At 42.1% G+C, this 14667-nt stretch overlaps 1 protein-coding gene across 7 annotated transcripts in view; it reads right to left on the bottom strand.

Annotated features, from left to right (window-relative positions):
* Positions 1-14667, bottom strand: part of EPHA5 (EPH receptor A5) — a 369106-nt gene that overhangs the window by 176256 nt on the left and 178183 nt on the right. For 6 of the 7 annotated variants that reach the window (XM_019522270.1, XM_019522269.1, XM_019522268.1 and 3 more), the window contains exon 3: positions 2462-2617. The exons of the other annotated variant lie outside the window; for it this stretch is intronic. In XM_019522270.1, coding sequence (XP_019377815.1) covers positions 2462-2617 — 156 coding nt within the window. The remainder of the gene's footprint in view (positions 1-2461; positions 2618-14667) is intronic. 7 annotated transcript variants of the gene reach the window in all.

The following is a 14667-nucleotide window of genomic DNA, read 5'->3' as shown; positions in this document are numbered from 1 at the left end:
CCAAGGGAAGTGGTGATGGCTCCTACCCTGGGGGTCTTTAAGAGGAGGCTTGATATTTACCTGGCTGGGGTCATTTGAGCCCAGTTTTCTCTCCTGCCCAGGGCAGGGCGTCAGACTAGAAGATCTACAGGGTCTCTTCTGACCCTACATCTACGAAACTAGGAATCCAGGAATCCCAGGGACAGGACTTTAAACAGCAGCACATCTGAAGTCAGTTTCTGTTCTACAGACTACACAGCAACATATTCAGTGTTCCTAATTTAGACCTTATATCAACTGGCTAACCTGAGCAAGCTGTCCCTTAGGTGCAGAGAAGAATGTTTTTTCTGAGCATGTCTACACATGTGCATTTACTGCACAGTAAGCAAAATTACAGTGCAGTATAGAAGTGTGCCTGCACATGCATGCCCATACGTCACAGTATATATGATGACTTACATCAACTTGACTGTAAATTTGATACCTGATACCCACCTAATTAGTTATTGTGCAGTAACACACGTGTAGATCTGCCTTAGTGCACAGTAAGGGAGAAGGACATTTTGGGGATTTAGTCCCAAATCAGTCCACACACAGCATTAATGTGCTTTAAAGCCTGCATGTGTAGATGCCAGCCTATTCCCAACTACTACACAATAACTTACTGCACAGTAAATTTAAGTCAGCATAAATGCACGTGTAGATACGCTCTCTGTGCGCAAGAGGCTGCTGGCTCAGAACCTTTGCTTTGAAAGGAGAACCTGGCTGCTGGCCTCACTGGGCTAAAGCACTAGGAACCTATCATTATTGTCCTGGCCCCAGAACTGTTTTACTCCCATTCAGATCTTAGATTTTCTCTTCCCCTAAATGTCTTTCGGTTCATTCATTTAAGGCTAGAAGCTATACCTGGATTCCTAAATCACTTCCCTGTTTTGTTTCCAGCAAAGAAAGTCCTAGCAAAATAACCAGAGTGGATATGAGTAGGCTGCTATTACACACTAGTTTTCAGAAGGTTCTGAGAGTCTGACTTTTTCTTTTGAAAAATAGTTCCTGATAGAAAGTATCTGAGGAAATGGAAAGGAGAAGTCACCTCTTTGCCTATAACCAGATGTTTTAGATACCCCTCCTTTCCTTTCCTTTCCTCTTTATGATTTACTAGAATTTCTACCTGCTCCTATGCCCAGGAACTCAGTTTTCTCCCAATCCCTTTCTATGCCTCTTCTAGTACAATATTGTATCTGGAATATTGTGTTGTTCCCAGATTAGGTCCCAAGCCAACAAAGTCTTATATATTGTAGTAAATTGACTTCAACAGAACTACTCAAAGGGTGAAGTTAAGCATGGGTGTGAGGACAGTACCAAGCTCTGACAGAATACCTGTACCAGGAGAGCTTTGTCAGCAGAGCCCCTACTACAGACACAGCCAACCCTGGCAGGAAGCATTTTCTATCAGTGTAACTGCACTGGCTCCATGAACAATACAAGCTTAGCTGGTAAAATCTCTCTTCTGTCAGTGTGGATGCACCTTCACTGGCAGCTTTGCTATTAAAGCTCTCAGCCACAGGTGGGTAATTTTACGTAGCACCTAGCTGGCAGAACAACACCAACCAACTTTGTAGTGTAATCCTGGCCTAAGTCTTTGCACGTTCAGGGCATCAATATTTAGAACAGAAAATGACCAGGGCCACTTCAATGTTTCCAATCTAAGGAAAAGAGGGCAGCTAGGCATTTTAGAGGAAAGGGACAATGTTAAATTATTCCTTTCACTTTTCTTCTCCACTCTAACTCCAAAAATCCTCTCCTCTACTCCCAAAGCACCCCCAGTGCTTGCTATTTCCCCCTTACAATAACTTCACCTCCTTGACCATTTAACTTCAGGGGTTGGGGCCTGTTTCTTCATTGCAGCTTCAGATAATCAGTTTGCCTGGCCAATACAGATTAAGTTCAGGTAGCTCAGAGTACTACACCATTTCCCTGGTTGCTGAGTCCTAAAAATCGAGTTACCTTTGATAATAACTATCACCATATATATTGTGTCTATATCTGTATCTAAATACCCATATGTATATTTACCTGTCTATATACAGAAATGCACTGGTAGCTCTATGTACATGAGCACGCACACATACACCACCACATACACATACACACACACACGCACAGATTACGATCTTGGCAATGTTATGTACACAGGGCTGTTGTTGTCTAAGAGATGGTATATTGGCAGTTCTAGAAGCTGTATATTCAGTTTTAGCTGCTACATTATGTACATACCTACTAGTTCAGATGCTTCTCCCATACACTGGTATGAAGTGGGAGTGATTTGGAGAAGTCAGTGAAACTGCAGTGGTGTAGAACTTGTGCAAATGAGTTCAGGATGAAGCTGAATGCCTACAGAAGCTCCATTTCTTTTCACCCTTGTGCCTACTGTTTGTATAGCAACTGGTCAAAAATATTTTTAAAAGATATTGCTTGTGCTTACTTGTACAGGCCATTGTAGGTGGGTCTGATTCCCTTCTGAAATAGTGTTCTTCACATAGGCAGGAGGTAGAGGCTTCCTCCAGTGTGTAGCTGTGTGGGGGACACTTGCTGCAAGATGGACTGTGGGGAGAAGCCTTGAAAAACCCAGGTCTGCAGACTGTAAGAGAGGAGGCAGAGACTAAGTTTTCTCAACATAAAACAATCCCTTGTCGTTTCCTTTTAAAAAACATAGAGTTAAAGAGATGAAATCAAACACTCATAAGGTATCTGGCCCTGAATTACTGAAAAACACTGGAAAAAAATTTTCATGCTAATCGTTACTATATGTTTAAAGTATTTTTGCAGAAGAGAATGTAAATGCTTTGGCCATTGATTTTTCTAGCAGCTGCCTTTGTCAGGTATTTATTTTTCTTGGTGCATGTATTAGAGTTAACAGATCTTCTGGCTTCTCTCTCTGCTTTGGAAAACATTAAAGTATTGCTTTTTCACTCAATCTTAGAGGAATCTTAGGAGAATGGCAAAATATGTTTTGCAGTTTTCATTTAAGATGCCCTGTACCCAGAAATCAATGTCTCAGCAAATAAAATAATAATATAGTTCTGTAAAGGAGGGGATCTCTCTACAGACAGCTTTAAGACATTCTAATAAGACTATTTCCCCAGGGTTGTCTTCAGAAAACCTGTGATGAATTTTGAACTATTATAGAGAAGACAGATAGCTCTGGGTATGCCCTGCACTAGACATGCTCTCTGTATAATATATTCCCTTTAGCTGTAACGTATATGTATGATGGACCTTACAGACTTTAGCTGAGAGCTATTATTTTTGTTCTCTTTTTCCACCCCCCCATATGCTGGACAAGGGTCATTTTTTTTCTTCCTCTGGGAGCCTGAAGTGAATACAGGAATTTCTTGTTTCCAACTTCAAAGTGCCATAATCACGGACTCCAAGTACCTTGGTTTGGATCTGATATTCAGATACATTGAGCTCTTCTGGCCAGGTGCTAAGCTAAGGTTTGGCTTAGAGGTTTCATTCTCTAAGATTTGTCACATGGATATGAGAACAGAATCTTATAATCACAATGGGTAAAATGTTTTGTTTTGGTTCCCCCTCTCCTCCAAGGAAAGGAAACCAGGCAAACACATGGGGACTGTACACAGCTGACCAATTTCTATTCTCTGCATAGGTGTAAGATTACCAGGATGTGCAACTCTTCTCACATCATATCCCCTTTATCATTGGCTTCTTCAGGCTGGCCACTATAGCATTTGTCAATGAAAAAAGCTAGTCTTGATCTGACAGGAAAAAAGGGAAATTTCTTTTGGAATCAACCAGTCTTTCTAAATTAAAATTACTGCTACTGCAAGTAAGCCCTGCTATGTGGGTGAGCTAGCTTGTCACTACAGCCAGGAAGAACTGAGACCACACCAAAATCTGTTTTAGACCCAAAAAACTTTCATTCTGGGCCCACTTCTTGCATTTTTCTCTATCTAAGATCTCTTTGCCTTTTACAGAAAACACCTGTCACTTCTCACTAAATGACCTTGATAATCAAAAAGAACTGGCTGGCCCTGGGCCCTTTGCCCCTACCATCCCCACCAAAAAAAGAATAGCTCCCCGATTATCTGACTGTAGTAAAACGCACAAAAAAAAATCTGGTTTCACCATGTTACCATAGCACAGAAAGGGAATAGACTTGGACCAATAAACCATGGGTGACTAACAGACTTTGCTCGCTGACAAACCTTGCACAGTGAAGCCTTGGTCCCTGACTGTGGCTACTAAGTTGGATGATTATGTTGATAATCATTTGAAGCAAGTAGGATTTGAGGTCTAGTTAGTTAGTTCCAAATAGCAGGTGCTGACCACTTTTGACAAACACGGCAATACACTATCTATAAAAAAAAAAAAAAAAAACAATAGCGGATAGCCAAGGCATACAATAAGATTTGAATTTATTCCCAGATTTGTTTGTAAAGTACTCAAGAACAGTTCTTGTGGTTTATCTCATTATAGCCAACTTTTTCTACAAAATTCAGCCCTGGTTATTCTTGCCCTATTAATAATGATATATTGTGTTATTGTACAATATCTACAGAGGTCCAGAGAAAATAGAAAAACCCCGAGAGCTCCTCCCCACCCTCAGTTTGTATTTCAAAGCTAAGCCCGGTTCACTTGCACCCGGCAGACAGTAGGGAAGAGGAAATGAAAGTGAAAAGGCACAACATATAACAAGGGCAGCTGATGTCTAGAGTGTACAAGATGTAATTAGCCTTCAAAAAGGGCTTGAATTTATCTCATTATGTCTCATCAAGAAAGACAGAAAATCATTATGGCACAAGTTTACCGTGCTTCTATTTTGTGTAAAGTAGCGAACGCAAGAAAAGTCAGTTTTCTTTGACAGATTTTCAACAAGGTGCAATTTGCTAATGACACTGAGATATCAAGCTCTACTTGAAGAGAATGTTTTGTTTACATGAATATACATGTTACCAGCAAATATGCCCTGATGCATACATCCCATAATATCTACATACTATTTTAATAAGAGACACTAAATGAAAATAAAACTGCACCTGTTTTCACAGTTATTGGAATATGCCTAGGGCCAGATAGCACCCCCTTGTGGAGTTAAAAAAAAACAAAAAACAGGTAGGTATTATACTGAAAAGAGCAGGATACATCCTCATAATGCAGATGTACCAACATGGCATCCAAAAGAACAAGTTTATCAAGCCAAAGGAGAAAATTTGTGTCAAACTCCTAAAATTGAATTTGGCCCTTGTTACTGCTATCCTGCACCTGGCTGAAGGGCTACACGTAAGTTAAGCTTCTTGAGGGAGACCATTTGGGGTTCTGGGTGCGACTGAGTTAAGTATAATATTGTATTGTAGTTGGGTATCTTTATTGTGCAGCCTGTTTTTTTCTGAAAAAAAACCTCCTAGCTGGCACCAGTGCTGCACTTGGCAACCTCGCGATGCTTTTCTCCTGTTCACATGTGCACCTGGGGACATTTAAGGGTGCATGTAGTTTTAAAGATGACTTTTTGCAACTTACTGCCTATAGAAAAGAATCAGGAAATCTGTACATTGCTCCACATGAGAAGCCGAAGAGAAGCATCATTGTGCACAGAAGTGTTTATGGTGCAGGTACTGTTCTAGGATGCATTCATTTGCTTTCCTCATCACGCAGCACATGGGAGCTTCCGTATCCTGCAAAAATACAGCGGCCATGCCCAGATCTGAATCTCTTTTCCAGCTATCTATGCCTTCTTGCTAACAAGTGGCACTGCTTGCAACTCGTCCTATATTAGGAATCAATGAACTTATTCTAAACACTTATCAAGCCAGCTTTATTTCTGGTCCAAGGCCCTGACTCACCAAGACACTTAAAATCCTACACACTTCAAAGGGATTATTCAAAGTTAGGCACCTGGCACACAGTTAGGAACTATTCAAAGTTACGTACCTCTCTGACTCAGGCAGAAAGTTAATGTAGGTCTGCAGTGCAACACTCATGATGTCACTTTCCAGCAAGATTACAGCTCCCAACAGGAAGCTCAGAATTTCTACTTTTAATTAAAGCACTCTTCTTCAGGCCTGGCCAGATGACACATTTACACTTGGGTAACTGGACTTTACACCATTGCAGACAGATGATGTAAACCATTACAGCAGTGTAACTCACTTGAGTCCAGCGTAGAATCACCTTGGGAAAAGTCAGCCAGTTTCCCCCAATGTAGGTGGTGTGCGTTGACTTCCATCCAAGGGGAAGCTATAAGCTCAAATCAAACAGGATGCTACTTTCTTGTCATCACAAGGTAGTGAGACTTTATAGTGCCTACTGAGAGTACCTATCTACAAACAAGTGCTCACCGGCCTGTTCTCAATTCAGGTGTAAATTATATTGGAGTATAATTGCAGATTGGCTGAAGGGTCGTACTCAGAGGGTGGTGGTAGACAGGTCATATTCGACCTGGGGGGAAGTGGGCAGCAGAGTCCCCCAGGACTCGGTCCTTGGGCCCATGCAGTTCAATTTCTTTATCAGCAATTTGGACAATGGGGTGAAAAGCAACCTGTTTAAATTCATTGATGATACCAAAATTTGGGATGAGGTGAGCACGCTAGTAGGGAGGGAAAGACTGCAGCAAGACCTGGATAGGTTACAGAGGTGGGCTAACAAAAACAGGATGCGTTTCAATACTGACAAGTGCAGGGTGCTGCATTGAGCAGTAGTAACCAGCAGCACACTTATAAGATGGGAAACTCCCTTCTTGAGAGCACGGAGGCAGAAAGGGATCTTGGAGTCATTACTGACTCCAAGATGAACATGGGACTGACAATGCGAGGTCACAGTTGGCAGGGCTAACCGGACCTTGTTGTGCATCCACAGGTGCATCTCAAGTAGGTCCAAGGAGGTGATCCTCCCCCTCTACACGACACTGGTCAGGCCACAGCTGGAATACTGTGTCCAGTTCTGTGCACCCCACTTCAGGAGGGATGTGGACAACATTGAGAGGGTCCAGAGGAGGGCCACCCACATGATCCGCGGACAACACAGCAGACCCTACAGTGAGAGACTGTGGGACCTGAACCTGTTCAACCTTCACAAGCGAAGGCTGAGGGGAGACCTGGTGACTGTCTATAAACTCACTAGGGGGGACCAGAAGGGTTTGGGAGAGACCTTGTTTCTCCTAGTGCCCCCTGGCATAACAAGGAATAACAGCCACAAGTTGTTGGAGAGCAGGTTTAGATTAGACATCCACAAGAACTACTTCACGGTTAGGGCGGCTAGGAGCTGGAACCAACTTCCAAGGGAAGTGGTGCTGGCCCCTACCCTGGGGGTCTTTAAGAAGAGGCTTTATGCCTACCTGGCTGGAGTCATTTGAGCCCAGTTTTTCTCCTGCCCAGGCAGGGGGTCGGACTCAAAGATCTACAAGGTCCCTTCCGACCCTACTTCTATGATTCTGTGATTCTGTGATAACACCAATGACTATTACATTCAAGGTGCATTCAAGGTGCAACGGCCCTGTTTCAAAAGCAGCAGTAAAGAAAGGCCTTGCAAATGTCTAGTCTGTTGTGTGGCAGTTAGATCACTGTACTGAGATGTGCTGCAGGTTCAAACCCCTCTAGGTGATGTGGGGCTACAACTTGAGTCTTTAGCTTTCTCAGTCGGTGTCATAACCATTTGGCTACTGGGACTAAAAAATAGAAGTTGCCCACCTGCCACCTCCTAAAATTGACGTCAGCTATGCACATATGTACCTGGCCAGTATGTGCCCCAACTGAGCACGCTCAGTCTACACGCTCTCACTTATACATCCAAAGCTAGAAAACTGCCATTTAGGGGCACACATGGAAATTAAATTCAGAACCTGGACCAAATAGCTATTGAACTAAAGAGCCAATCTGGGCTGCAGTAATTGAGTTCTCTGCTGATCAGACTCTGGGCAATGTCCAACCCACACTCACCAGTGCCTTATACATAGGGTGACCATAAGGAAATCCAGGATATCTGAGACAGCAAACCCCCTGGCCCCACAAATCAGTGGCTCTGCTGCAGGCAGAGGCAGAGGCCTGCGGGAAGGGGCGTGGGTGCAGTCCAGCAAATGGCAGAGCTGCCTGGGGCACCATGCCACTCCGCCTCTGTGCCAAACTGTGCCCTGCACCCCTGCCATTTTAGGACTTCTGTTTAAATGTTGACCAACCGTCTGGGACCAGCCTACAAAATCTGGAACTGTCCTGACAAACCGGGATGTATGGTCACCCTACCTGCAGGTGTAACTTGGGTTTTAGACTATCTCATGATTCTCTGCTGCCACTCAATTTTAAAGTCTCTTAATGCAGTATAAATGCCTTTACTGAAAATTGCACAGGTCCCTGGGGTTTAATTCCAATAAAATCTGACTTTATTCCGCTTTATTTTTATCTTGCTGTTTCTTATTCAACAGGTTTTGGAAGGGTACTTATCTGCACCATGGCAAAGCTGTTCATGTTAATGGCAGCTCCTCCTGCATCAAGAGGGAACAAAAACAAGGAGAGATAAGAAGAGAGTGGGGTTCCCTCTAATTTACTCTAAGTCAGTTAAAAGAATTCAAATAAAGTTTTAAGCTGTTAAGAACACCTGCTTCTGTCTTCCTAACTTTAGAACACATGCCTCCTTAGGTGATTAACAGCCACTGGTGTGTGAAAATAGTCTTTAAATAAAAACAGTGGCTGAAGAAATAGCTATTTTTAGAGGTAGCAAATGTGCCTCCACAGGCATCCACAGGCAAGGTGGCAGTGCTAGGCATGAGCATAATGTGCTTCTGTTCAGAAAAGATCTAGTAAGAGCACATCAAAGTTCACTTCTTTTATTTAATTTTTATACTTAACAAGAAAAGCAAAAGTCTTCTGCATGGGCTGTTAAAGGCTCTATAGCTTATGGTGGCATAGGCACTCAAGCATGGGTTGGGAAAGTGGAGCACTATGATGAGAAACAGCAGTAGGAACCTATTAGTCTTGGAATGCTATGGAGTGCATCTTCTAACAGGCAGCTACGTTAGGATGTGAATCACTGCAAGTGGCAGACAAGAGCTGAAACCTGAAACCCTGCTAAAAATTGTACCTTAAAACTCAGAGCAAAAGCAGCGACAAAAATTGTCATTGGGAGTGTTTAATGCCAGCTCTTTGTAGCAATGAGCTGAACTTCCATGTTCAAGGTAAGCATCAGGAGACAACAAGCTACCAGAAAACACCAAAGAAAAAAAACTAAGGAGAGCAAGAGAATAATGCCAAACAGATGTGACAACTGTACTGAGGCTGACTGATCCTTGGATTTTCCTCTAAAAATCTTAACACTGCATGACTTGACTTGCAACTGCAGATGAGTAACCATTTTGCTACTGGGCTAAGGACTGAGCTCAATACCCTGGGTTCAATTCTCACCCCACTGCAGCCATTTTCTACTGTAAGGTGAACAAAGCCAGCAGAGCTGGCTACCTGGAATTCTGAATGTGTAGGCAGAATGGACCTTTTCTTATTTCTTCCATGATATCCAAGGGCTTTATTACCAATGATGCCTCCAGAAAATCCTCCACATCAAATGCAAAGATCGCCACACAAATGCCAGCATCCTTGCTGAAACCTATGTTATCAGCACTAAATTCATGATACTCAAGCACCAACATCACTGGACATTGCACACCGATGCCTGACTTTCGATTTCTGAAACAAGTGCTCTACTCCCACTTTAGTCACAGCCTGAGATCTTGCAACAGCCAGAGGAAATGTTGTAAGGACACACTAAAAATCTCTCTCAAGAGAATGGATGCCAACATGAAGATCTGGGAGAAGATGACTACTAATTGATTCTAATTGCATGGCAACCTCAACCAAGCAACAGCCTGCTTTGAAGGAAAGCGACTTGACCTTGATGCAGACAAGAAAGAGAAGAGGGAAAAGGAGAGAAATCATTATGCAAATGAATCTGTGGTTCATGGATTGGACTCTTAAGTCCCCTCAACACCCAATGAGCCCTGGTAGGAATCATCGTCAAATCAAGGGATTGCTGCCACTGCCAACACTATCCTAGAGCCTGAAGGGAGGGTCACTATTGTAAATCTCCCTTTGCTTGGATGCATGAGAACCCAGGTGTCAGAAACTTTATGTCCCTGGAGCTCCCAGGTATAGGGTCACTGGTATTCAAACTACTGCCGACACATGGGCTCCCAAAACGGAAAAAGAGGTGAGACATGGCATCATTCCCTCCCCTCAGCCAGGCTACATGGCTACTGCAAAGCAGGATGCAAGCTATTCCCTATTCCAGGCTAGTTCAGAAGGCACACTGTACCTACAAGTTCAAAGAGTTGTGAAGTATTGTACCTGTCTGAGCCTTCCCTGATCTCACTGGATGGTGTACCTCTACAACATTACTCTCCTATGACAAGAGGAAAGCAAAAGCAAGTGTTGCAGACACGAAAGAGAGAAACCCTACTGAAGTTCCCTATCTGACCCTTTAGCAAACATATCCCCAAAAGCTGCACATTGCTCACTCATTTCAGGATGCTTTAGCTCACTGTTAAATGGTGGTATTTAGTCAAATGAAATACTTTACCACAGACTAACATATTTATCAAGCAATCCCAGTTTGTTCGGAGCCCAAATGTCATTTACTTGTAGAACACAAAAGATCTCAAGGCAAACGTTTGACAGCCAATCTTTAACAGGCAAAAATCAAAAAAGGGTGAGATATGCACAAGGATATCCTGAAAAAAGCCTGTTCTACCAAGTCTGTGAAAAGAACCGTAGGAAAGTGACAGCAGCAAATGAATCTATATGGTGAATTGAACTAACATCTGGCACAAAGTGTAGTAAAGTGAGACAGTGTTAACCAGCAGGAGGGCACATCACAAGCAGAGAAAGAAAGTGTTGCAGACACAAAAGACAGAGACTCTATTGAAGTTACCAATCTGAGCCTTTAGCAAACAAATCTATTATTCCCCAAAAGCTGCTGCCAAAATGACTGCCTTAGACACAAAGACGAAATAACTATTGCTATAATTACATTCACTCAAAATGGAATTCCCAGCTGACCCAATGGTCAGCAAAAGGCCAATGCAACATTTAGCACTGTTACCATCCCTTGGGAATTTTCTCCAACTCCCAGATCATTGTTTCACATGACTGCATCAAGTTTCATATCAAAAAACAAAATGAAATAGAAAAAGGAAGTTTCTAGCTCTCATGACTGTAGAAGAAAGGTTGTAGCCATGATCCAGTGAATCTTCCAGCTTCAGAAAACTAATAAAACAACCTACCATGCATCATCTTCCTAGAACTTTCATAATTTTAGAATTCCCCAATCACAATATTTGACAGCATATTGGCATAAGGTTCATCTCAGGCTTAAGGTTCATCTCCAAAGTCAAGGCGGAGTTGGGAATCAAGTGATGCAAAAACTGTGTCTGGACCTTTCTGAGGGACTGAAATTAATCCACATGGATCAGGCACCACAAATATCATAAAAAATAATAATTAGTGAATGGAAGCCTGGGGCATAAATAGATGTATGTTCTAGTGCACAGAACATTATGCAGCCAGTGCCCCTGGAACTGCCACACTCCCTGTGGCCTGTCACTTTACACCTGGTTTTCTGCTGAACATTTCTTTGTCTTGTCTATCAGGATTGCAAACTTCCTAGAGCAGGAAGTATCTCTTACCATATGCATTACCTTGACCTACAGTAAAGGAGTCCAACTCTCTTTCAGGATCTCTAGATACCAGTGCAAAATAAATTAAAGAAAAGTGGGCTGGTTGATTTGTTTGCCCCAAAGAGTTATATCTGCTATATTATACACATTCAGTTGGCTCTAGGCATACGCACAGGTAAAGAATCTGTTGTCTGTATTCAGCAGAATGAAAAAAAGTATGCCTAGCTAATCATCTCTGCCTTCATTAGCACATCACTCTAGCATAGGGAATGTGCCTGCAGATTTGTGGGATTTGATAAAGAACAAGTTACAAATAAAGCAGATCCTATTCGGAGTCTCCAGAGCTGCCGTGCCTTTAAGCATTTTCCCGCAGAAAAGGGGGCTGAAGTCTATTATATCCAACTCAAAAAACCCCAAAAGCCATAGCCCTCTCCCTTTGTTTTTGAAAAAACCTTTTAAATATGGAATCAATTTGAGCAGCTGAGCTGCTCCAAGCCTTGATTTGTGATAATGACATGCATTTTACTTAAAAAACAAATGTGGCAGATTGTCATGGTGTCTTATAACCAAAAATATAAACCAGATGATCTCTGAGTCCTTTCCAATAACGTACAGGAACTGGACAGGAAAACCAAGTCTGTTCCTGCAGAATTTTGCAAGCAGGTTGTTAAGAACTAATCCTGCACTTCCTAACAACTCTCCTTGAACTGCAGGCCAGCATGGCGTCTGAGACCAACAATGTAAAGCTACAGGAAATGTGTAGAATTCCCCAGTAATGTCTTCTTTCTGGTTGGTCTCTCTATCTGTGCTAGTGCATGTGTGTGTTAGTCTCTCTCCCAGCAAACCTTGGGATTTGGAGGGAATTAAGTAAATATCCACTAATAAAACAACATAATTTAAAGCTGTCACTTTGCCTGATGCTGTGAGACTTCCCAGAATCCTCAGGCAAGTCAAACAACTTTGCTTCAGTTCAAGATCTCTTAAACAGGTTTTTAAAGCAGTTTTATGGAGCCGGTTGAAGAAAAGGGTCACCTGACTGCTTTGCACTGTAAAGAAAGTACAGAAACTTACCTTCAAGGTAAGTTTACCAGTGAATCCCAAGTGGGAATATTCTTTTACAGGCCTTATTCCTTAGACAATATAGTTCTTTTTTATGGTAATCTGTCCAATTTTACTTCCATCTAGGTTGAGGGGCACAACCTGTATTGCACTCTGAAATGGTCTTCAGTTCTAAATAAGAAATCTAGAGTATAAATACAGTAACTTAAGACTTTCATGGCCCTGAAAGAGGAGTCTTCCACCATGCGAGCCACTAAATTGTCATACTCTGATTTATGATGAGGATGTACCAATAAGTAAACCAAGTCTTAACAGCTGTTAATGTCATTAACTTGTTTCTTCTAAACTTCATCATGTGTCACAGTTGGCGCGTCTACATGAGACACTTACTGCACATTAGGCTAATAACACTGTGCAGTAGCGTCGCAGCTAAAAACCATGCTAATAGCCTACTGCACAATGTTATTAGCCTAATGCATAGCAAGTGTCACAAAATAACCATGCACCAGTGCTACTGTGCAGTAATTCTAGTTACTGGGCATTCAGTTATTACTTCATTAAGGAAGTACTAAACTAAATGTGCAGTATTTAAGGTGCATTAATGAACATGTAGACACACCCAGTATGTCATATCTCAGGAAAAAAAATCCTCAAATCAACAATGTTACAAACTACAGAGACATCTAGAATATAACAGTTCTGATATAACTTGCTATTGCTTTATTGGGAGCCCAGGGTGCTTTATTTTGACTGACTTTGTTTTAAAGATTTTAGATAAACGTTAAAAGCAAAATCTGCATTGGGCATAAAATAACAGCAATGTGTTGGAGAACTGGAGAGAAGAGAGGAGGTTTATCCTGGCACATAAACAAGAACTTTATCATTTTGGTTTGATTTCATAAAAGCAAAAATTAATGCCAATACTGGAACTGGGGGAAGAGGATTGTTGAAAGCACTCAATATTGTCCTAATTCTGCTCCCACTGACTTCGGCAGCAGCAGGGTGAGGCTAACGCTAAATGCTTTTGAAAAATCACATCCCTGCACTTCCAGGCATGTAGCCATGCCTGGCACAAAGGACAGATGTGTGCTGGATGCCAGGCTCTCTTATTACTTGCAGCCACAAAGTCTTATTGAACAGTAAAAAGAAATTACAGTTTCATTTTAGAAACACTGACCAGACTAGAGATGTACATAAGTACTTGCAGACTTTACCTATGCTGAAGAAGCAGTTGTTATTTTTTTTTAGCATATTTAACTAGCTCCTGTTGTGTTATAATTATACAGCTACTCTAATGGCCTGACTAGTAAGTAGCACTAGACAGGAAACACATTTTTTCCACTCAGGGAATCTTTTCAAAATCTTAGTTCAGCACTCCTTCCCCCTCCCTCCCCCTCTCCCCTGCCTTTCAAAACCTTTCAAAGTTTTGCATAAGCAGAGACAGGCCTACCCTAGAAGAGCTCTTATCCCATGGAGGGGTACTTACCTGGGATGTGGAAAAATGGCCCAGCAATATTGAAACTGAATTTCCTCCAGCTTGGTTGAGTGCCCTGACTAACAGGGTCTACTGAAAGTGGCTATACAACTTTGTGGTTTTGCCCACAAATTCACCCAGAATGCAAAACATCTTTCCTGATGAAAATTTAGCAAAAACTGGAATTCTGACACAAAAAGATCTGCTTTTGGCATAATTTCCTGGAAATAGTTTGTCCAGATCTACAACACAGGAACAGGTACACAATGATAACACTGCTGGCAGCTGATTTACAGTAAAGTCCTATGCAGTGCTAAGGCAATGGTGAGAGAATTTACAGAAGCCACAGTGAAAGTTCTGATGTATGGAGCCCTTCTGGCTTTGGCCCTTACAACTGTACTCATAGTTTCATAGTTAGAGTCGGAAGGGATCTGATCAGACCATCAAGTCCGGCCCCCTGCCATGGCAGGAAAGAGTGCTGCTG

This window comes from Gavialis gangeticus, unplaced genomic scaffold (genome assembly GCF_001723915.1).
Source record: "Gavialis gangeticus isolate Ggan-Ray unplaced genomic scaffold, GavGan_comp1, whole genome shotgun sequence".
Taxonomy (NCBI): Eukaryota; Metazoa; Chordata; order Crocodylia; family Gavialidae; genus Gavialis; species Gavialis gangeticus.
Note: the sequence above shows the minus strand (reverse complement) of the source record. Positions and strands in the feature narration are given on the sequence as shown.